Here is a 22,720-nt window from a genome sequence, read left to right as displayed (position 1 = left end):
ACACAGCTACCAAATACATCCCTGAAACATGGTAGATGCCGAATTTTAGCTGATTTTGAATTTTAACAGAACAAGAAGAAAGATTTTTAAACCTCCCTGCTTGCCAATCCTACCTGATCTACACAACAAAGAGCAACTCAGAACAACTCACAGACTCTTATGGACCCAGAGGGACAGATTTTCCATCACCAGCTCCATCTTCGCAAAAATGAAGTTAATTTCCTACCTATGGGAACTTTTTACCATCTTTAATTTTCCCAGAGCCTGATAAAGGGCATTTGAGCCCAAAGCTTGCAAAAAAAAGTTTTGGGGTTTTTTTTGCAATGTCCTAGTTCAGGGGTAGGCAAAATGCAGCCTGTGGGCCACATGTGGCCCACCAGGCTATTCTGTCCGGCCCGCGGAGCCTCTCAAAAATTTAAAAAATTAATATTTATCCACCTCTAGCTGCCTGTCATGCAGCCCTTGATGGCTTGCCAAAACTCAGTAAATGGCCCTCCGCCCAAAATAATTGCCCGTCTCTGTCCTAGTTGGTCTAATAAAGGGTATCATTTCTGAACCAAGCGTTCTAGATTTTGGCACATCTTTCACTATGAGATGCGATTAAACATCATTCTGGTAATGAATTCAAATTCAGACTGAACGTTTATCTGGAGGACCTGCTTTAGGTAAACACAAGTTACTGGCCCAGTGCTATGGCAACTTGGAGAAATGTAATGAGATGTGACCTATAGGCCGGTTAGTCTTACCTCGATCCTAGGCAAGCTGTTTGAGAAAATTATGCTAGCACACATCCAGGAGGGGCCAGCAGGGGACTGCATGCTTAGGGGCAACCAACACGGGTTCATCAGTGGCAGGTCCTGTCAGATCAACCTGGTGGCCTTTTATGATCAGATCACCAGATCATTAGATGCAGGGGTAGCAGTGGATATAGTCTTCCTGGACTTCCAGAAGGCTTTTGACACTGTCTCTCACCCCATTCTCATTAAGAAACTGGGGGGCTGTGGTGTAGACACCCACACAGTCAAATGGGTCACCAACTGGCTGGTGGGCCGCACCCAGAGGGTGGTAGTGGATGGGTCCTTCTCAACCTGGAAGGACGTGGGCAATGGGGTTCCGCAGGGCTCGGTCCTCAGGCCCGCACTGTTCAACATCTTCATCAGTGATTTGGACAAGGGGGTAAAAAGCACCCTGTTCAAATTTGCTGATGACACTAAGATATGGGGGGACGTGGGCACACTGGAAGGATGCAACAGGCTACAATCATACCTAGACAGGTTACAAGGGTGGGCAGATGAGAATAGGATGGGTTTCAACACAGACAAGTGCAAGGTGATGCACCTCGGGAGGAACAACCGGCACCATACCTACAGGTTAGGGAACTCCCCTCTTATCAGCACGGAGGCGGAAAGGGATCTGGGGGTCATCATTGACTCCAAGATGAACATGGGCCAGCAGTGTGGGGAGGCAGTCAGGAAGGCCAACCGCACCTTGTCATGCATCCACAGATGCATCTCGAGCAGGTCCAAAGAGGTGAACCTCCCCCTCTATGTGGCACTGGTCAGGCCACAGTTGGAGTACTGCGTCCAGTTCTGGGCGTCACACTTCAAGAGGGATGTGGACAGCATGGAGAGGGTCCAGAGGAGGGCCACTCGTATGATCAAGGGACAACAGGGCAGGCCCTATGAGGAGAGGCTATGGGACCTGAACCTGTTCAGCCTCCACAAGAGAAGGCTGAGGGAGGATCTTGTGGCCTGATATAAACTAGTCAGGGGGGATCAGCAGGCACTGGGGGAGTCACTGTTCCCCCGAGCACCGCCAGGAGTGACCAGGAATAACGGTCACAAGCTGGCAGAGGGTAGGTTTAGGTTAGATATCAGAAGGCGCTACTTCACGGTCAGGGCGGCTAGGGTCTGGAACCAACTTTCAAGAGAAGTGGTGCAGGCTCCTACCCTGGGGGTTTTTAAGAGGAGGTTGGATGAACATCTTGCTGGGGTCATTTGACCCTAGTATTATTTCCTGCCATGGCAGGGGGTCGGACTAGATGATCTGCTCAGGTCCCTTCCGACCCTAGAAACTATGAAACTATTAAGGTCTGTTCTTGCCTTAAATTCTATGAAATTGTGAAATTCAGAACCTCTGCTCTGAAGCCCCAATCTGTCATACACATCCATGTGACCGATCTGAAACTTAATGACAGCTATGAATGCCTTTTAATTCCCACTAGCATAGGTGACTGGTAGGGGGTGCACAGGAGTACACGTGCCCCCCCGACAGGGCCAGTGATACCACTGACAGCTGACACTCTCAGCAGGGCTGGTGCCCTCCCTGACAGGGACACCACCATCAGTGGCTTCTGCAGGTGCCCCCCCACATTCAGGAGGCACTAGTCACTCATGCCCACTAGGAACAGTTTCATTCAGTGGACGTGTAGTCTGAAGAGCACATCTGTGAGCTCCAGGCAGATGTTGTAACACACTAAAAATGCATCTGTCATTTTTCAGGCTGCACAGAGGCCTGCAAGTTGTAACTCAGGCCAGGCCTTTTTGAGTGTTCACAGAAAAAAAATGTAACTAGTTAAAGCCCTAAAAGCACATATCTCCCTACCCCAGCTTCCTGATTCAGACCTTGATTATTTTTCCACGTTCTTCTTCAGTCCAAATTCAACATTGATATAATATCAGGATAATGTTGAAAAAGGATGCATATAAACATCCAACAATGCAGAACCTAGCAGTACAGTGGCCTGGGAAAATTAGTGCAGGAAGCACTTACAGTGACTGAAGAGATTCAACACAGATACTTATGGTGCATTAGCCAAGCAGTTTGCTTGTTATATTTATGCTTTCTCTTGCTAACAATTACACTTCTCATTGGGGGAACGACTGCCCTTGTGGCAGGGAAGTTGTGTGGGATTAATAGATATGATATTTTTAAAGGCATTTAGGTACCTTAAGACACAGAGAGGTACCTAGTGTGATTTTAAGAAAGTATCTGTGCCCTTAAATCTTACTAATCCAGTGCAATCCAGTTACAAAGTCCTAGATCCTCAAAGGTACTCTTATTAAATCCTATTAAAATCATGTTACCCATGTGAAATATGCTTCTCCAGGAAGTGCTATATGTTTGCATGCTCTAATGTTCACTCTGGCCATAATTCAAATCAAATGAGTGGGGACTTTTGAAGATCTGGGTCTGGGCACTTGCTTGCCTCCTCTCTGCATTCTTAAATGGCAAAATACCTTTAAAAATCTGACCCCAGGAGGCTTGGAGGAGAGATTTGTAAGATCAGTTGTCTGAGACTGAAACTTTTTCCTCAACAGAGTGCAGTAAGAGGCCTAGGCATTCCCTGAATTACATTTAAGGGTTCAAAACACATCTTTGTGGTACACAAGTCTTGGTCTGGACCCCTGTCTCGGAGCTATCATCCTATCTTAGAGATGCAATCCACATTGTAAAGACCTTAGAGGATCACTCCTTGATTTTAATCAAAATTATCAGGAACGCATAGAAATACTACCACTTTATATTCAGGACATTAAATTAGCTGTTAACTCTTACTATTTTTCCTATTATTTACTTGTTACCATATCAGGAGCCACTTCCAATATTCCTACAGAATTCATAAGAATGTCATTGCAGCTGAAAATTCATTCATTTTTCAGCAGGCTCTATCCCTGCATTGTGTCAAATTAACATCCCCAAGAAAAATGCTGCATTGTTTCCTTTTTCTTTGTCCAGTCTAAACATTTTAAAGTGAATTAAAAGACAAAGAACACCCTTCTTGGATTTATTTCTTCCTCTGCTTTGTTCCTCTACTTTTGAAATCTGGGACTTATCCAAGATAAAGCAGATATTATTCATGCCTTCAATTTGCTTTCAAGGCAATACGGAGGATCACAATTTATAGGATTATGGAAAGGTACTAAACTGGGTCAACAGAGTGCTCTGGAAGGTTGTACTAGTACTATGGTCTCTGCTGATAAATAGTATTCTGTTTACTCAGGATTTTTTTTTAATTTGAACTTTTATCTTAGCAAGACTTCCTGACAAAACAAAATGGAGTGAAGTCCTGGATTTCTTCTGTAATCCCTTCCCAATGAGTGTCCCTACTTAGTTACCAACTTTGATTAACAGATACTTAATCCTTAAATATCAGATTAAATAAGAAGCTCTACATGGATCTTCTGTAGGTAGAAATCATTACGATGATCATGATTATGATTTTCTGAAGTTTACAAGAATGGACTATGCCTTTTATAGAACATTCATAGATTGTAAGGCCAGAAGAGACCTCAGAAGATCATCGGGTCCAGCCCCCTGCACCAAGCAGGAAAGATATCTCAGGGTCAGGAAACCCCAGCAAGGTGACTGCCTAGTCTCCTCTTGAAGATTTCCAGGGTAGGTGATTGCACCACGTCTGCAGGGAGCTTATTCCACAGTCCAGACACCCTGACTGTTAAGAAGTTTTTCCTAATGTTGAGTCTGAATCTATCTTCCAGGAGTTTGTGGCCATTACTCCTGGCTTTCCCCTTGGGTGCCCTGGTGAACAGTTACTCAATGAGCCCTTGATGTACTCCCCTAGTGTAACGGTAAGCTGCTACCAGGTCCCCTCTCAGCCTTCTTTTCCTCAGGCTGAAGAGTCCCAGATCCCTCAGCATTTCCTCGAATGACTTGCCTTTAAAGACTCTGATCATATGGGTGGGCTCTTCTTTGGACTCTCTCAAGCTTGTCCATGTCCTTGTTAAAGTGTGGTGCCCAGAACTGGATGCAGTACTCAAGCTGCGGTCTCACCAGTACTGAATAGAGCGGAAGAATCACCTCCTTGGTTTTGCTGGTGATGCATCAACCGATGCATGCCAGAGTATTATCTGACCTACTGGCTACAGCATCGCACTGCTAGCTCATATTCATACTGTGTTCTATTATTACCCCCAAGTCCCTTTCATTCGTGGTGCTAGTCAGTTTGGTGCTGCCAAGCCTGCAGGTATGTTAAAGGGTGCTCATCCCAAGGTGGAGCACTTTACGTTTCTCAACATGTACAAAGACATCTACCCTGTACAAAAGAGTATATATCTTAGAACCACTTTCTTAATGAGCATCATGCAACTGGCTTTCTGGGTCTATGAGGAGACTTACTGAAGTCTGGGGGACTTTCAAGAGCCTAGCGAAGCAAAGGGAGTTCTGATCAGCAAGGATGCCACTTGGGCAACTCTGCCATAGCACTTCCTGAGTGAACAAATGACCTAGGGCACTGGTTCTCTACTGTTTTAAACTCAAGGGACCCTTTGGTTGATGCAAGGCCCCCTCCATAACTTTTGTGATTTGAACAGCATCTCATTGCAAAATCTAATGCATTTGTTTTAGTGTTTACCTCCTTACAGAGGGACTAGTTAGTAGGGTGGCAGAGAACAGTCAGACAGGGAGAAGCCTGAGCCTGTGCTTATCTCCTCACACCTGCTTATCTCCTCACACTTCACTGCACGCTTCAAAGGATCTGGCAACACTTGGGTTGAAAATCACTGAGCTAAGGTAACAAGCGACTGGGCAAGAGGTACTGAAGACAAGAAAGGAGTTACAGTAATAGAAGAAAGTTATTTGGTTTACATGGCACACCTTGGGAAATGGTTTAGAAACTGAATTGGTAACACAGATGGCAAAACTTGGTTCACGAGCTGCATGCATCTTCAGGCAATTGAAAAAGAATAAACAGAAAAAAATTAAAAAGTAGTAGTTAAAACCTTTTTCTCTCTCTAATATCTTTGGGCTTTCTTTTTTACAATACTGGCTATTATTTATCCAAAGAAATCATTTAACAATACATTATTATTTGGGCTGGAGTGCTCCAAGCAAATCAAGACTGTTGGCCATGTGTCCTACAGTCTTAGCCACATCAAGATTTTGCTTTTTTAAATTTTTAAATAAGCTTGCATGGAACTGAAAATTGAAATCATAAAATTGAAATCAGTGTGAGGCAAATTCATGAACACAAAAGGAACTACATATATGAAATCAATTAACCACTGAGCAATCAGGCCTAACTCTAATCCTTAACTGGATGAAACCCTTCATTGTAGAAACAGGTGAGAATTTTGCCTCACTAAAAATTTGATCAATGACTTTAGAAGCTGGCCCATTCATCTCAAGGTGAATAGGAAAGCATTTAAGGTGAAGTTCTGCGAGCCGATTCACTATTGTGTCACTCCAGTTCTACACTGGTATAATTCTGTTAATAAAACTGGAATACTGTGATGGTGAATCAGGGCTCACAGGTAAATAATCCTGTTATGATTGTGATACGTGTTGTGAAGTCAGAAGTTTTCAGAAAATGGACATTAAAATGTAGCCTGAGTCACTGCTTTGGTTTTCCCATTCAAAACAGTAACTCAGCTGGTTTTAATCTGTGTCTTGAACAAAGAGAACAGCAGTAATGCATCACGTGATCTAACTCAAATGCACTTTATATGGAACATTTTTAGCCTCACGGTCAATGTCTTTCATCAAGGTGTGATAAAAAGCCTCATAAAGTAACAATTTTTTTCTTTCTCCACTGATATAGAATGCAGTCAAGATCCTAACCAGTCAGGGTCAGCCTAATTTAATCCATTAGATTTTGAGGGCTTTTTTCACTGACTGGGAAAGATTAATAGCCAATTTCACCCACTAAAATATACAAAAGCAGCATAAACAATTACATAGCATCTCTTCTAGATCACAAGCTTGAAGACTTTTCAAGTTTTGCTGCTGTTTTCTAGCAAGTCTCTAGAAATAGGCTTGCTGTCTTTCAACAGCAAGACTAAAATACTTCTTCTGTGGGAGAGAAGCTCCAGTAAACTCCATTGCCACTTACTTTGGACGGGACAACATCACTTGGGTTTACTTTAACATTATCCATCAAATATCACCTTTTTTTTAAAGCACAGAAGCACTGGTTAAAGACTGCCTCAGAATATTAATGTAATGGTGTTAGTTATAGACTTTAAGCAATTCTGGAAGCCAATAAAAAGAAAAGCTTTGTGCAATAAGTCATATTTAAAATTAGGTGTGTGTAACTTTGTATATACCTCTACAAATTCTTGCTTCTTGTATAAAACCCTGTGTATTTAGGTACTTGTGATTGTACGTGCCCAGAACCTAAGACAGTGAACAGAAAACCGAGCACCCAAACACCTTATTTATGCATACTAATCAAGTAAATGCACACATAAATCAGGCACATACAATATATGCTCAGCTCTGCATGTCTAACATCAAAAATCTGGCACAAGGTTTATAGGTGACTAAAAGAGAGAGGCAGTGAAATAACTTTAAGGATCTGGGGCTAGAGAAAAAAATTCTCTACTGATGTAACTAGACACAGCTCTGCTAATTCAATACAATTTTTTACATTTAAACCATGAGAGAAGCCATCTGTGTAGCTCATGATACGTAAAATCATGAATGATGCATGCCCCCAACGACTGGGGGGGCACAGCAGAGGCAGGAATGTGGCGGTGGTGGCAGAAACACAGTGGCAGTAAGCAGGTGAGCTTCCACAGACACTGCCGGTGCTGCTGGCGGGCGGGGTGGGAAGGGGGGGTGATTGCCGCCACGGTGTCGGTGGTGGGGGGGCAAGCAGTGACTACATGCAGATGCCGTCAACATGCACCCACGTGACCCCCTATGCGTCACCCCCTGGATAAAATACAGTTTGCAAATTGTTAAGGAAAAGCAGCTTCAAATACCATTTTACTTAAATACAAGACAAGGTTTTTTCTCCCCATCAGCCTGAGGGAAAAAGCCCATCAAAATCTTATAATCACATTCAAGAACACATAATTAAATACACTATCTATTATTTAACTGCTGCCAAAAGCAGCATGTGCTCAGTAACGGAAACCAACTATGAAATTGACTAAATACAGCCAACATTGAGTATGACTATAAAACACATAGCCCATATTGGGCAAGCAAGCTGATAAGAACCATTTCCTTTTTTTAGCCCTTAAAAATGTAAGAGTGTTCACTGATTCATAGATTGTTAGGGGCTGGAAGGGACCTTGCAGATCATTGGGTCCAGCCCCCCTGCTCTAGACAGGAAGGCAACATTACTGTCTAGTCTCCTCTTGAAAAGCTCCAGGGTAGGTGACTGAACCACCTCTGGAGGGAGTTTTTTCCACAGTCTGGACACCCTGACTATGAAGGAGTTTTTCCTGGTATTAAGCCTGAAGCAGCCGTCCAGGAGTTTGTATCCATTGGTCCTGGTCTTCCCCAAGGGTTGTAACATAAACTGAACTAATGTAGCTGAGTTAACATAGAATGTAAGAGTAGTGAAATGTAACCATGTTAGTCTTGTCCTGTAAGCAACTTGAAAATTCCATTTTGTACCCTTCTGCTTGACATACGTGAATAAACTCTGCATAGCCTTTATGTATGAGTGTGTGTAAAAGGCTGAATGGTGGGAGAATGGCATAGAGACAGGAGAAGAAGATTTAACTGTTTATGTGAGCAACAAGGCACTAAATGTAAGTTACCAGTCAGTAAACTATTTAATGAATGGCTGAAAAATCCTTTTTAGGCCGAGGGCACAAAGAAGATAACGAGGAGAAAGAATGTACCCATCCTGCCAGACAGACAGCAAAAATACTCCAAGGCTAAGATAACCTGAAGACAAAAGAACAACAACTGCAAAAACAGAAGCTGGGTATGGAAAAACCCCAAAGCACTGAAACAAAGGATGCCAATCCCTATAAAAGAACACTTTGAAAATGCCAAGTTGGGTGAGTTTCTTTTTCTACTGCTGTTTCATCTGTTCACCTTGTGTCAGCTATTATCTTCAAATCTGCTATCTTCAAATCATCATCATCATCTACTCAATAAGCCCAGGTTGGCCACCCTGGGCTGATATTGAGCAACTACTGCTGGTAAGTATATCTGGTATATACCTGGATGAAATGGTTGCTTTGTGTATGTGTATGCCCGTGTGTAATGATGCGTATGATGATTTGTGTGTTTGTATGAATGGTGTCCCCGAGCCTCTGTGTGTAACTCATGTGATCAATAAAAGCAGCACCTTCCCTTATCCCCCATTATAAAGTCTCAATTGTGATTTAAGCAATTGGCAATTTGAGTAACAGAGTGCCCTAGTGAACAGTTGTTCACTGAGCTCCTGATGCTCTCCTCTGATATAGTGGTAAGCCACTATCAAGTCCCCTCCCAACCTTCTCTTCTTTAGGCTAAAGAGGCCCAGGTCCCACAGCCTTTCCTCCTATGGCTTGCCTTGCAAGTCACTGATAATACAGGTGGCTCTTTTCTGGACCCTCTCAAGTTTTTCTATGTCCCTACTGAAGTGCAGGGCCCAGCACCAGCTTGTCCCCTGCTGGCAAGCAGGGGGTCAGGGCTGCATGCTGCCCCCCGCCTGTACTGCAGAGCTGGGGTGCACTGGGAGTGAGTGGGAGCACTGGGCTCACACAGGTGTCCCAGGGCCAGCGCCAGCAGGGACCAGAGCAGGGTGGCAGGAGTACAGGGTCCCAGCTGGCAGGGGCTCTATGGAGCTGGGTGAGCTCCCCACCTCCCTGCTGGTGCAGCCCAGCCTGGCTCCACAGACCCCGGTCTGGGCCCCACTGGTGCTCACCCTGAGACATTGGTTCCAAGACATTGGGACATTGGTCCCAAGATGGTGACCAGGGGGTGGGGCACCTGTGAAGGGGCGGGGCACCTGTGAAGGGGCGGGGCTACCCATGCAGCCCCCAACAGCTTACCACAACTGGGTAGGTGGACCTCTGCCCAAAATAATTGCCCGCCCCTGCTGTAGCAAGTTTTCCACCCACTGAACTGTCAAGCAGCTGAGCCCACAATCTTACAGTTTTCCCAGAAGCATATCATGCAGTACTAGATCAAAAGCCCTTTGGAAGTCTAGGTATATAATGTCTACCTCGTCTAGAGACCTGTTCACAGAAGCAGATGACATTGGTAAGACAAGACCTACCCACAACAAAGTCATGCTGGCTGTCATTCAGAATCTTACTTTCTGCAAGCTTACTGCACATAGATTCTTTAATGAGCTTTCCCAGAATTTTCCCTGGGATGGAAGTTAGGCTGATTGGCCTATAGTTGCCTGGGTCCTCCTTCTTCCCCTTCTTGAAGATGGGAACAATGTTGGCCCTCTTCCAATCCTCAGGGATTTCCCCTGTGCACCACTGTGACAGGAGTATTGCTACTGGAGCCTTTCTATTGGTGACTCCACCCTCCTATTACGGGCCAACCACCTGCTTACTCGCCTGCCATGCCTTGATCTTGATTGATTGATGTAATTAGTGGGAGGCTGCCCACTTTACGCACCTCAGTGCCAGGGGGCGCTTTCTGCAGCCCATTTTCCTCCTCTACACCGCAGCCCAACCCTTGCAGATGGCACTGACATGGTATTTGACCTGGGCCCTGCTGTGATTTGGCCCTATCCTTGCCTTCCCACTGCCCTCCCCCTTGCTCTGGGGCTTCTGCACCTTGAAGCCTTCTCTCTGGGCTCCTCACTGCCCCCCTTGCTCTGGGGTGTCTCACTGCCCCCTTGCTCTGGGGCTGGGGTCAATACACCCCAAATGCTGCACCCTCTCTGGCGCCAGGGTTCCCACACTACCATGGAACCCCTACAAGGCCTCCTCCAACCCATAATAGCCTCACCTGGTCCTCCGGTTAAAACAGCGAACACAAAAACACAAAGCCCCCAGGCTATAACATAAAAAGCTAAACCATCTAGCCAAACAACATTCAATCCCTACCAGGAAATACTCCAACCCATAGCAGCAATCGGGGGATGCTCATGCAGTCGGGTTTCTCCCCTCTGTCTGCACTGGCCAAGCTCCCCCTCCCTTGTCCGCCAGAGGGAACTGCCCTCCTGGCCTCACGCCTGGGGCTTAAGAAGGGCCCGGCCCTGCCCCTTCCTGTCAGCTGTCTCCCCACCAACTGCCCTAGCAACCAGTACCTGTGACTCTGGCTGCCCTGGTAACTGGCAGCTGAACCTCCCTCTTCTTGCCACTAGGGGCCTCTCCTGAGCCATTTCTGCTCTCAGGAGCAGGGCACCTGAGTGCTCAGTGACAACCACAGATTCTGAAAGAGCTTTGCCAGGGGTTCCGCAATGACCTCACCCAGCTCTCTCGACACACTTGGATGAAGTCCATCCAGTCCTATTGACTTATAAATATCTAGCTTTTCTAGTTGGTTTTGCAGCCACTTAGGACTCACAGGTGATGGGGGGGGAGGTCTTGCCTGGACTCTGGGCAGCTGCAGCAGCGAGCTGACTACAAACAGCTGTGCCGGGCTCATCACCTCCATGCCAGGAACAGGGGAGAGACCGGGGCTGTGCTGCTTCAGGCCCCACCCCCACCACCCGCTCTGAGGCACGCCTGCTCACGCAGGTGCGGAGCTGGTGCCAGACCCCTGCACAGCTGTTTGGAACCTCCCAGCTGCAGCCGCCCCGGGTCTGGAGAGCTGCTGCCAGCCGGGATCCCTGGCTGCTCCCAGCAGGCAGTTGCAAGCCCTGCTCAGAGCAGCCCAGGCTCCAGCAGCTACCCAGAGCCAAGGTAGCTGCTGGCAGGCACAGAGCCCAGGCTGGGGGGGAGGGGCTTTGAGTGGGGGGCAAGGGGCAGTAGGGCAGGGGGAAGGGGCAGCAGGGCTGGGAGCCAGGAGCTTTGGGTGGGGGGCAAGGGACACAAGCCCCTTGCCCTCATTTTGTTTTTCTGCCATGCTGGCACCCTGGCACTTTCCAAGGTAGGCATTATGGTGTTTTTTGGCACTCCAGCCAAAAAACGTTGCCTACCCCTGAATTATGGTATATTAAAATAAATAAGATCTTGTGCCCATTTCATTTCAAATGATCCAGAAAAATAACTTTACTTTTATTGGTTTACTTCCATTTACAAGACAGAACACTGGTCTTTTGCTGCTATCCAAATTTTCACTCCAAACTGTTATCCCACATGCAATTCATGTGTGATCTATATTGATTTACACACAGTTTGGCTACGCCAATTTTTTTCCAGAGAGAGCTCTAAATTTGTGCATTCTCTTGTTTGTGCACGTATGTGCATTTATGTGCACAAAGTGGGTAGAGAGGCTGCTCTACCCAACACACAGCAATGTCTGTTTTAGGGCTGAATAGAGCAGATTTTGGAAAAAGGCATGTAATTATGCCCAAACAATTCCCCCTCCCCTGCCAAGATTCCTTATTTCATTGTTTCTAATACCCTGGAAATCTACAGGAATAAAAAACAACATACTATTCTGGGGGCCTATGTAATGCAAAAGTGGTGGTTATACCCCTTCCTAATCATATCACTAGCTGGCAGGGACCAGGTAGAAAGTTCAAGTAATGATCTTGAGTGACAAACTGGGCACATCTACACCAGATGCCTTAATGAGCAGTGGACTGTTCTTCTGCGCATTAGCGCATTGCAGCAAAAACTATGCTAATGCATTAATGCATAGTAAACTTAGTCTACCACATGTTGTCACAAAAAAAGTTTGCCTTTGCTACTGCGCATTAGCACAGCTACTGCACCTTTACCTACTACCTCATATTAGAGATACTAAACTTCATATGCAGTAGCAAAGGTGCATTTATAAACATGCAGATGCACCCACTGAGTAACAGATGGGGACAACTCATCCAAAGTGTGGGTATCTAGTAACGTACACAGAGTTGAACACAGTTTGCTTCTTTTTTGAATCAGCAATAATTCTCTCTGTGGAGAATGTTGTTCTCAGACCTCCCTCAGCAAAGACTATGTTACCAACCCCTCCCCTTGGCTCTCCTATCTAAATGGAAAAGCCAGAATCTCATCAGAGATTTTAAAATCAGTTCTTATAACATACGTATACTATTACAAACCAAGAATACACCCAATTGTGCCCACATGGAAAGGAACAGCAACTGCTTCGTATTGTACACATGACCAGAGTTTGGGAAAAGAAGTAAAGAAGTATGATTTCTAGCTAAAACTCTGCAGAGCATGCCATCTAATTTAAGACAGTGTTATGAGCACTTACGATTTAAAGAAATCTTTGATTTTTAAAATGAAATCTAGCAAGTGGTTATTCTATTATGGCTTCAGTTGCCACTGTTTTCAATTTGGAAACTATCCCATGCTGTAAATTCACTTGAAAACAGGGAGAAGAATTTGTTCCAAGGTGAAACTTAGCCTAAGATGTTTAATCCAAAATTTACTAAGTTATTAATTCCCAAAAATGTGTTTTCATATTTGAATGGAAAAATAAAATATTAACTCTATCAGTTTAAGGCCAAACACTGACATGGGTGTCACTGGTTACCTTTTGCTCTTCATAGGCTTCTTTCAAACAAACGTAGTTAGTAAGAGCTCGCATTGCTATTGGCAGCTTCCCAATTGCCTTCAAGTCAATTGGTTTCTTGTGAGCAGATATAATAAGTGTATTCATCCACCAGTAAGTTGCTTTTGAGAGAAGATTGACAAATGGCTGAAGAAATCTCACACCCAGATCTTGTAGGTCTTCAGGTGGCTTTACTTTCTGAGGATTCATGGAAAATACATACCTCTGGGGAGAGGGATTAAAAAAAACAACATATGTTTAATAATTATCTCATTTAACAGCAGTTTTAGGTGTTCAAGGGTCTGTCCACATTAACTGCATGCCAAGCCCGGAGTACTATTAAGAAGTACACCTTGCCTACCCACTCCTGCTCCATGTGGGCTAACTCCTGGAAACTGGGCAAAGTAGTCCTAATTATGTAGTCCTTACAGGGATCCTAATTATGCTCCATTAAGCATGGCTAAGACAATAAACATAAGAGCAGCATTGAGTGTGCACTCAAAGCCATGCTAAAGAGAGAACACTGCCTCCTTTCTTGGCTTATCTAGACAGGGAACAAGTGGGAAAGGTGTGCTTTTCAGTGGTGCTCCTAAGTTTGACACAGAAGCAATGTAGACAAGTCTTACATTTGGATTTAGGTGCTTAGATACAGCTTTTCAGAAATGTTGCCTTGAAGGTAGGTCCAGTGCAAAGGATTCATATACATGGATTATGGATGGTCAAATTACGTGCTGGTGGCAAAGTCAAGAGTTGTTACAACTGAAGGGCCAAATCAGGGCTGGAGTTCTATTGTGCTCGGCATTATACATATATACAGGACCAGATCCTATTCCACCCATAAGGAACCCAATTGTGTTCACTTTTGTAACACATGCTTGTCTTAGCTTTAAGACGAAGTTACAAAAAACAGTGAGCAAGAGGGTTAACTGTCCACTTTGTGTAATAACTTTTTTTCAGGGACTCAAGCAGGATGGGAAAGAATCACACTTAAGTGTCTAAATTTACTCAGGCACCCAATAGGTGGACTAAGACCTGGCCCACTAATTCTTGCTCGGTCATAATCTAGTATGCAATTAATCCTAAAACAATGCCTCTAAAACCTGTATACTACACCAAAATGCAAAGGTAACATATACTACAGAAAGGCTATTTAAAGATATATTTGAGAAACTATGGGCGTGTGTGCACAACATTTTAAAGCAGGTGAAATGCTTCTGCACTGCTTTAATCGTGTCGGTGTTTGCATGCCTTGGTGGAGTATTGCATCTTAAATGACTTGGGGCACAGCAAATTAAAACGCCTTCGAGGAATTTTAGTTTGCTGCTCCTACAGTCACAGAGCAAAGAACTAGGCTCCATGCAGCTCAGGGGTTCTGCAGAAAGCCCTGCAGGCAGCCTGGCAGCAGCCCAGGAAAGCAGGCTCCATCCAAGAAAAGTGGCAGACCTGATCCTCCCCCTTTCCCAACCCCTGAGCCTGCCTGCCTAAGCTGTGTTGGGGCCCGGTGCTTCCCTCCATGGTTGCGATGCCCCCCCAGGATCACCCAAGCTGGGTGCCTACATGCAGGTGCTGCCATGGGGGGGAGGGGCGCCACTGCCGTGGAGGGAAGCACCCCAGCCCCTGCAACCTAGGGACCACTCCACCTGCCAGTAGCTCGCCCTCCCCTCCCTGTCAGAGAGGCAGGTAAGTCAGAGGGCTGTGTGCATGACACAGGGTTTTAATCAGCATTTTTTAAAACCCACCACTTCATTTTAGGGCCCCCATTTTGTGTACACATTCCCTATTTCTTGTATCCCTGCACCTGTTACGCCACGTGCCTTAGTTACCATGAGTTTGACTGTATGGAATGCAAAATAACTGAAACAAGCAATTACCCTAGGTGGTTCTATTGTTTTACATATTGCTATCTAAGCAAGCACCTTCTGGAGCAGCAAACAAGTGCTCCAGAATACTGTACACACCACACACACACACACATACATGCACAGCAAAAGTAACTCAGTGATAAATCTCTTTAACCACTTGACTTGAACTCTGAAAGCAAAATACTGACAAATTTTGTCTCTGTTTACATGTGTGAAGGGTCCCTTAGCTGCCTGAATCAAGGAAAGGATTCCACTTCCTTTGTTCAGAAAAAACATGCAAGATGCATTAACAGTCTGATCTTCCCCATGGATTAAGGATACGTGGTAGGCCAAAAGTAAGAACACAAAGGAAGGAAAAGTTTGAGGTACTCGTGGCTTTCCAATACAATTAGACATTTGCACACTAGATCCTAAACAAGGAATCAAAGGAAGAAGAAGAAAACACAAGTTCTCATCCAGGGTGCAGACAGAAGTACAGCTCCCAGCTGTAACTCAGAGCACTTTTTGAAAAGCATTCTTTGCAAAGCGTTCTGAGTTACAGTGTTACTCCAGACCAAACAGAAGTTCACTGGGGAGGGGAATCTATGGGGCGGGGGAGGGAGGGAGGGCTGGGAGCCTGCAGCCAGGTTCCCATAGCAACAGCCAGGGCTCTGCCAGTGATGATCACTGTTTTCAGAATGGGAGGGGAGAAAGCACTTATCACTTCTGTCTGCACCCCTTGTGATAATGGATGAGGGGAAGATTTCTTCAGCATGCTAAGTCTGTTCCAATAAATATACCTTATTTTAATTGTGATCATGTGATTGCCCTCACTGACTTTAGTGGAAATACTTCCATGTTTAAATATAAACATGTACTTAAGTGCTTTGCTGTACTGGTGCCAAAATTTGTGTCACTATAGTTTAACGTCTATTCCCATTCTTACTCCAAGATATGGCTTTATGTCTTCTCAAATCCCAATAAAAAACACATACCCTAACTCTAATGACATTGATCTCCACAGCCATCAGCAATCCATAAAGAATGACCATAATTCCAGTGATGCAGAAGCGCAACTGAGAGAATGTCACACCTTCTTGACAGTATCTGACCAGCTTGATGGTTTTGGCGACAAAGGCCATAACCCAGTAAAGAAAGAGAGCTGTGAAGCAAACAAGAAAAGAAACATCATTTTAAAACAGTGTCTTTTAACTGCACCAGTGCTGTAGCTCTATACTATTCTCAGTGGGATTATTTTATGAGGATTGCATCTATATTATTGTAGCTGTAATGTGATGGAGCACAAACTGGTAAGCTGTGAGGTGGGAAACAGTGACATTACTCAAAATGGATGATCTAGAGAAGGGAGAGATTTGCACTGTACTCCATTTCACAGAGACATTTTTTTCTTTCTTTGGGTCCTATCTTGTAATCATATCCTGGACAGAGCCCAGCTAAAGTAACCGAGGCTCTACATGGACACAAAGGTCCCTCTAAATGAGCCTGATATCAGGCTTTTAATATTTTCTTTGGGTAAAATAAAACTTATTTTCACTGAAAAATATATGGTGGCTTTTTAAGTATGGAAACCAAAAAAGTACAAATTGTCAGCTGTGTATGTTGAATCTATTTTTGAAAATGTGTCTACAAAATTAAAACTATAATTAAAACTATGCCCCTCAGGAATTGCCAGTTTTTCATTTTAATCCACTTAGACAAGTGTGCAAGTGTTGCATTATAGGGAGAAAAGAAATAGGAGTGTAAATCATAATAATTTCAAAAGCAGAATTTTTTCCCAGGCTTTTTATGAATTTTACAGACCTCCCCAAACTTATTTTGAAAAAAGAATCTTGAAAAATCTGATGACTCTTGAAAACAACAACAGTGCCATGAACTACTTACCTAGCAGTAATTTTGGAAAGTTAGATGTTTCGATATTATGGTAATAGACTATAGATGTTGTGGCAGCCACAAATCCAATTATAGCTGGTAGGAAGAGATGCAGGTGTCGAGATTTCATTTGTCTTAAAAAGAAATGTGAAATACAGTATAAATGCAACTCTGCTTTATGAGATTTTTTCCCACATTTAGAGGTTTTATAAATTGGTAGCTATAAATTTAGGGAAGGTGTAGTACCTCAAGAAGGAGATAATAAAGTGCTAAATAAAACTGCTTCATCTTGACCCCTTTAAAACTTTAGAAAGGCTGTGAAGGAGATCCCTAGCCATTTATGCCTTATAAACAGCTTTCTTGCACTGTTCATGCAATTAGCTAGATTCCATACCAGACACAAGCACTTACGCATCTGAAACTATGCCCTCTGCTATCTCACAGACATGCACAAACAGGAGGGTGAATGTCAAAATCCACCGGAGGTTGTGTCCAGGGAAATGCAGCCATGTGTTGTGATGTATCTGGACTTTGGAGCTTTGACTTCCCCAGCCTGTAAAACAAAATTTAAAAAAAGAGAGAAAAGATCATGCAGCTAGTTAGAACTCTGGCTCCTAATCCTCAGCTCTAATAATCAATAGGTTATGCCCACTGCTATCTAATATCTGGGCAACAAACTTTCCAAAAGCAAAGCCAAAGAAAAGAAGACTTATAGCATGACTTTTTTGTAGTCAAGATCCTTGGAACTGTGTCAACTGAAAAGTCCAGCATGTATAAAAAAGTGAAATAACTTCTGCAGAAGCTGCTACCAATTCTGTACTGCTTCTGTAGCAGCGTTTGAAGCATGGAGCTGTGTGTGTTAGAACAAAAGATGCACAAAATGTGAATAGAATCTGAACCAAAACTTATCTGTGGCAGTCCCTTTTCAAACAAAGGAGCAGTGTCATTACATTATATTTGATTTTATCAAAAAGACGATGGAAGAGTAAGACTGGAAGCCCCATGACAGACCACTTTTCCATGCTAATCCATAATCAGTAGGGCTGCATGAAGCTTCAGTCACTGATTCGATTCAGCAGACATTTGGCCCTATTTGGTGGCCAAATCTCTGAATCTGAATTGAATCAGGAGACCCTTTAATCTCTCCAAATCAAATTGAAACTCTCTGAATAGCTTCAGAGAGATTTGGAAAGTTTTGGCAATTCGGCCATAGACACAACTTTAAATGTTTTTTCTACATACCGCAAGGTAGCAGGCAGCTCATGAATGCTGCGATGGTGGGCCAGCTGGAGCGTCCCACAGGAGTGTGTGTCGGCGGGGGGGCGGTGCAGAGTGGTCAGCAGCAAACCTAGAAGTGTACCAGAAGCACTTCTGGAACACGTCTGCTGGGAAGCATGTTGGGGAGAGGGCCCGTGCCCCCCCACTCCCCGACTCAGCGACTGGTGCCTTCTGGGTCTGGGGGAGCACTCGGGGTCCCCCTGCAGCTGATCGCTGAGCTAGAAGACATTGGGTGGGGAGGGCCCCCCACATGCTCAGCGGTGGACCTGGAGGTGGACCACTTCCAGTCCACTTCCGGGTTCATCACTGAGCATGTGGGGGCCCCCTCGCTCCTGTGGGATGCTCCATCCGCCCCATCATTGCAGCATTCACAAGCTGTGCCTGGTACTTTGAGGTATGTAGAAAAAACATTTAAAGCTGTGTCTATGGCCGAATTGCTGATTCTCTGAATCAGCTTCGAATCTTCAGATTCGGATTCAGCTGAATGAAATTGGGGACAGTGATCCGAATCAACTAATCGAATCACTGTCCCTGATTTAGGCCAAATCTGAATCGAAGAGGGCCCGTTTCGCACACCCCTAATAAGCAAGTCAGGCATTTCCTATCACAGTCCACAGAGAAGGTGAGGTGCACCCAGTGAAGCCACTGAATTCTTCCTAAGTCCCTTCTCAATAAGCTTCTTCACTTCGTATCTCCTTGCTGAATCAACAGTAAAATAAGTGGAAACACTGATGAGTTAGGGCCTTTCCTTGAAATATTTTATGAGTTTCCTCAAAAGGGCATAAGACATTTCCTAGAATACTAAACTGACTGGGAGTCAGAAATTCTAAAAAATATTTAACTCCTCCCAGTGCTTAAAGAACTGAAAAATTGGCTTGTCCCACCACATTTAAAGCTCTGTTATTCTTTAAAATATGATAGGATGCTGAGATAGGTACATCCTATGCCTCAAGCAAGAATAAATAAGATGATTATCAAAATCAAATTAAAAAAGCAGCATTTTGCCTGCTTTAAAATGTTGTTTCATAGTCTCATAGTTTCATAGTTTCTAGGGTCAGAAGGGACCTGAGTAGATCATCTAGTCCGACCCCCCGCCATGGCAGGAAATAATACTGGGGTCAAACGACCCCAGCAAGGTGTTCATCCAACCTCCTCTTAAAAACCCCCAGGGTAGGAGTCAGCATCACTTCTCTTGGAAGTTGGTTCCAGACCCTAGCCACCCTGACCGTGAAGTAGCGCTTCCTGATATCTAACTTAAACCTACCCTCTCTGCCAGCTTGTGACAATTATTCCTGGTCACTCCTGGCAGCGCACGAGGGAATAGTGATTCCCCCAATGCCTGTTGATCCCCCCTGATTAATTTATAACAGGCCACTAGATTCCCCTCAGCCTTCTCTTTTGGAGGCTGAACAGGTTCAGCTCCTGTAGCCTCTCCTCATAGGGCCTGCCCTGCTATCACACACGCCCATAGTTTCTCAAATATATCTTTAAATAGCCTTTCTGTAGTATATGTTACCTTTGCATTTTGGTGTAGTATACAGGTTTTAGAGGCATTGTTTTAGGATTAATTGCATACTAGATTATGACCGAGCAAGAATTAGTGGGCCAGGTCTTAGTCCACCTATTGGGTGCCTGAGTAAATTTAGACACTTAAGTGTGATTCTTTCCCATCCTGCTTGAGTCCCTGAAAAAAAGTTATTACACAAAGTGGACAGTTAACCCTCTTGCTCACTGTTTTTTGTAACTTCGTCTTAAAGCTAAGACAAGCATGTGTTACAAAAGTGAACACAATTGGGTTCCTTATGGGTGGAATAGGATCTGGTCCTGTATATATGTATAATGCCGAGCACAATAGAACTCCAGCCCTGATTTGGCCCTTCAGTTGTAACAACTCTTGACTTTGCCACCAGCACGTAATTTGACCATCCATAATCCATGTATATGAATCCTTTGCACTGGACCTACTTTCAAGGCAACATTTCTGAAAAGCTTTATCTAAGCACCTAAATAAGGCTACACAAAGGGGCAAAGTCTGGAAGATATGAAGCGTGTTCAGTAGGGCTGTGTGAAGCTTTGGTCATTGATTCAATTCGGCGAAGATTCGGCCTGATTAGATTTTCCGAATCTGAATCAAATCCAGAGACCCTTTAATCACTCCAAATCGAATCGGAGCCCTCCAAATCAATTCGGAGACATTTGGAAAGATTCAACAATTCAGACATAGACACAACTTTAAATGTTTTTTTCACATACCTCAAAGTACCAGGGAGCTTGTGAATGTTCAGATGGAGCGTCCCATGGGAGCACAGGAGGTGGTCCCTAGTGCACTCAGCAGTGGACCTGGAAGTGGACCAAAAGCACTTCCAGGTCCACCAGGGAGTGCACAGGGGACACCTTCTCGCCCCCGGGCTCAGCAATTGGTGCCTCCTGGATCTTGTGGACCACCTGGGATGCCCCCACGGCTGATCGCTGAGCTGGACAAGCAGGGAAGAGGGGTCCCCCGTGCGCTCGGTGGCAGACCCAGAAATGAGCTGGAAGTACTTCTGGTCTACCTCCAGGTTCATCACTAAGCACGCAGGGCTCCCCCAGCCCCCCCCCGCACTCCTGTGGGACACTCCATCCACCCCACCATCATAGCATCCATGATCCACGCCTGGAACATCAAGGTATGTAGAAAAAACATTTAAAGCTGTGTGCATGGCCAAATCGCTGATTCTCCAAAACATCATCAAATCTTCAGATTCGGATTTGGCCAAATCAAATCGGTACAGTGACCCAAATCAACGAATTGAATCACTGTCCCCAATTCAGGCTGAATCTGAATCAAATACAGCCCATTTCCCACACGCCTAATGCTCAACTCTATTTAAAGGCACAGAATGCAACCTCCTTAGCAATGTTTTGTACAATACCATATACGCTTGCTTATAAACTAATCTATGTAAATAACTACACATACTAACACAGACAAATACTGGCAATTTACCTTTCCAATAAGTGAATGCACTTTTCTCAAAAAGTCTTAGACCCAAATGTCTCCTATATAAATATTTCTAAAATAATCTCCTTGGTTTTATTCAACCACAGCTTGACTTTAGGATCATGTCTTCTCTACCTTCAATAAAATATGGCTCAGAAATGTTCGGACTAATGTTTTTTTTTCCATCAGAAAATGCCAAAGCGATGAAATGGGAACTGTTTCAAGATAAAGGTTTGAGTTGATGAATCTCCTGATTTGAAAAAAAAATGCTGGAAAAAATCAAAATTTTTATAACACATCTTTTCAGCATTTTCAAAACCAAAAAGTATAATTTTGGTTTTGTATGGACAAAAATTACTACAAGTAGTATTATTAATGACAGTTATAATGACTATATATACTTTCTATTATTATTCCTATTAATAATAATAACAATAATGATAATGTAAAACAATAAAAATAATGACTGCAACAATAGTAATAAGAGTAATAATAATAATAAAAATAAAAAGTGAGTAAGAATGCAAATGTTTGCAATCCAATCCTTTTTTTCCAGAGGATTACTTCATGAAGTTTTTTGAGATTTCAACTATTCATCCTGATTTGGAGTTGGAAAAAAATTTCAAAAATCTTTAAAATTCTTGTAGGACAGTAATATATTTTTTCTCAAGTCTACTCATCCAAGGTTTCCTATAAAACCTCCTGAAGTCTTTCCTCCAATCTTGCTTCTTACCTTTTCTCTCACAGTATTCTTTTGATTCATATTTTCAAAGTGGTTGTATAAATGTACATCACATGTCCCAGCTCTCATTTTAGTTTTTGTGCTTACTCATTACTATAGATGTCTGTATGGCTTTTAGCTTCAGCAAAAGCCAAGCCTTTCTAAGCACACATATGGTACATTTTTTGTCTCTGGAAACTATATTTTCTTTCTTTTTTTTCTAGAGAGGGTTTTTGCCACAAAAATGTTCCACTTTTGTTTTAGGTAAAGGTAAATATTATATTGGTTTTTAAAAACATATTATGTGTCTATATAGAGCCAGATATCATTTTACTCATGTATATGTTTCACTGTACTAAATGGATAGTTTACAAGTATAAAGAGGAACATGTAGGTAATGTAATGCATTATAATCCCTATTTCTCTGCATGAGAAAATATGTGTTCTGCTTTGTTCCTGTTACAAAGAAAAGCTGTTTCTTGGAACTATCCAGAATAACAGTGATATATCAAAGAGGTTTACAGCACCTTTTCTCTACAAAGAATTTAAAGTATTTTATAAAGGTAGCAAACTGTTCTGGAGACTGCATATTAGGGAATGTTGGATTAAAATGCAGCAACTCCTGAAGAAGTGAATCAGGAAAGCAACTCTATTTGTGACAGAATAAACAGCATACATTTCATCATCAGACTG

General features: G+C 43.6%; 1 protein-coding gene across 4 annotated transcripts in view; it reads right to left on the bottom strand.

The window, feature by feature from the left end:
- Positions 1-22,720, bottom strand: part of ABCC9 (ATP binding cassette subfamily C member 9) — a 135,051-nt gene that overhangs the window by 101,131 nt on the left and 11,200 nt on the right. For all 4 annotated transcript variants that reach the window (XM_090043639.1, XM_090043641.1, XM_090043638.1 and 1 more), the window contains exons 4-7: positions 17,460-17,601; positions 17,061-17,182; positions 16,154-16,320; positions 13,300-13,542 (exon numbers count right to left, since the gene is read on the bottom strand). In XM_090043639.1, the coding sequence (XP_089899765.1) occupies positions 13,300-13,542; positions 16,154-16,320; positions 17,061-17,182; positions 17,460-17,601 (674 nt within the window). The remainder of the gene's footprint in view (positions 1-13,299; positions 13,543-16,153; positions 16,321-17,060; positions 17,183-17,459; positions 17,602-22,720) is intronic.

Source organism: Crocodylus siamensis, chromosome 4, assembly GCF_052110815.1.
Source record: "Crocodylus siamensis isolate JL-2025a chromosome 4, ASM5211081v1, whole genome shotgun sequence".
Taxonomy (NCBI): domain Eukaryota; kingdom Metazoa; phylum Chordata; order Crocodylia; family Crocodylidae; genus Crocodylus; species Crocodylus siamensis.
Note: the sequence above shows the minus strand (reverse complement) of the source record. Positions and strands in the feature narration are given on the sequence as shown.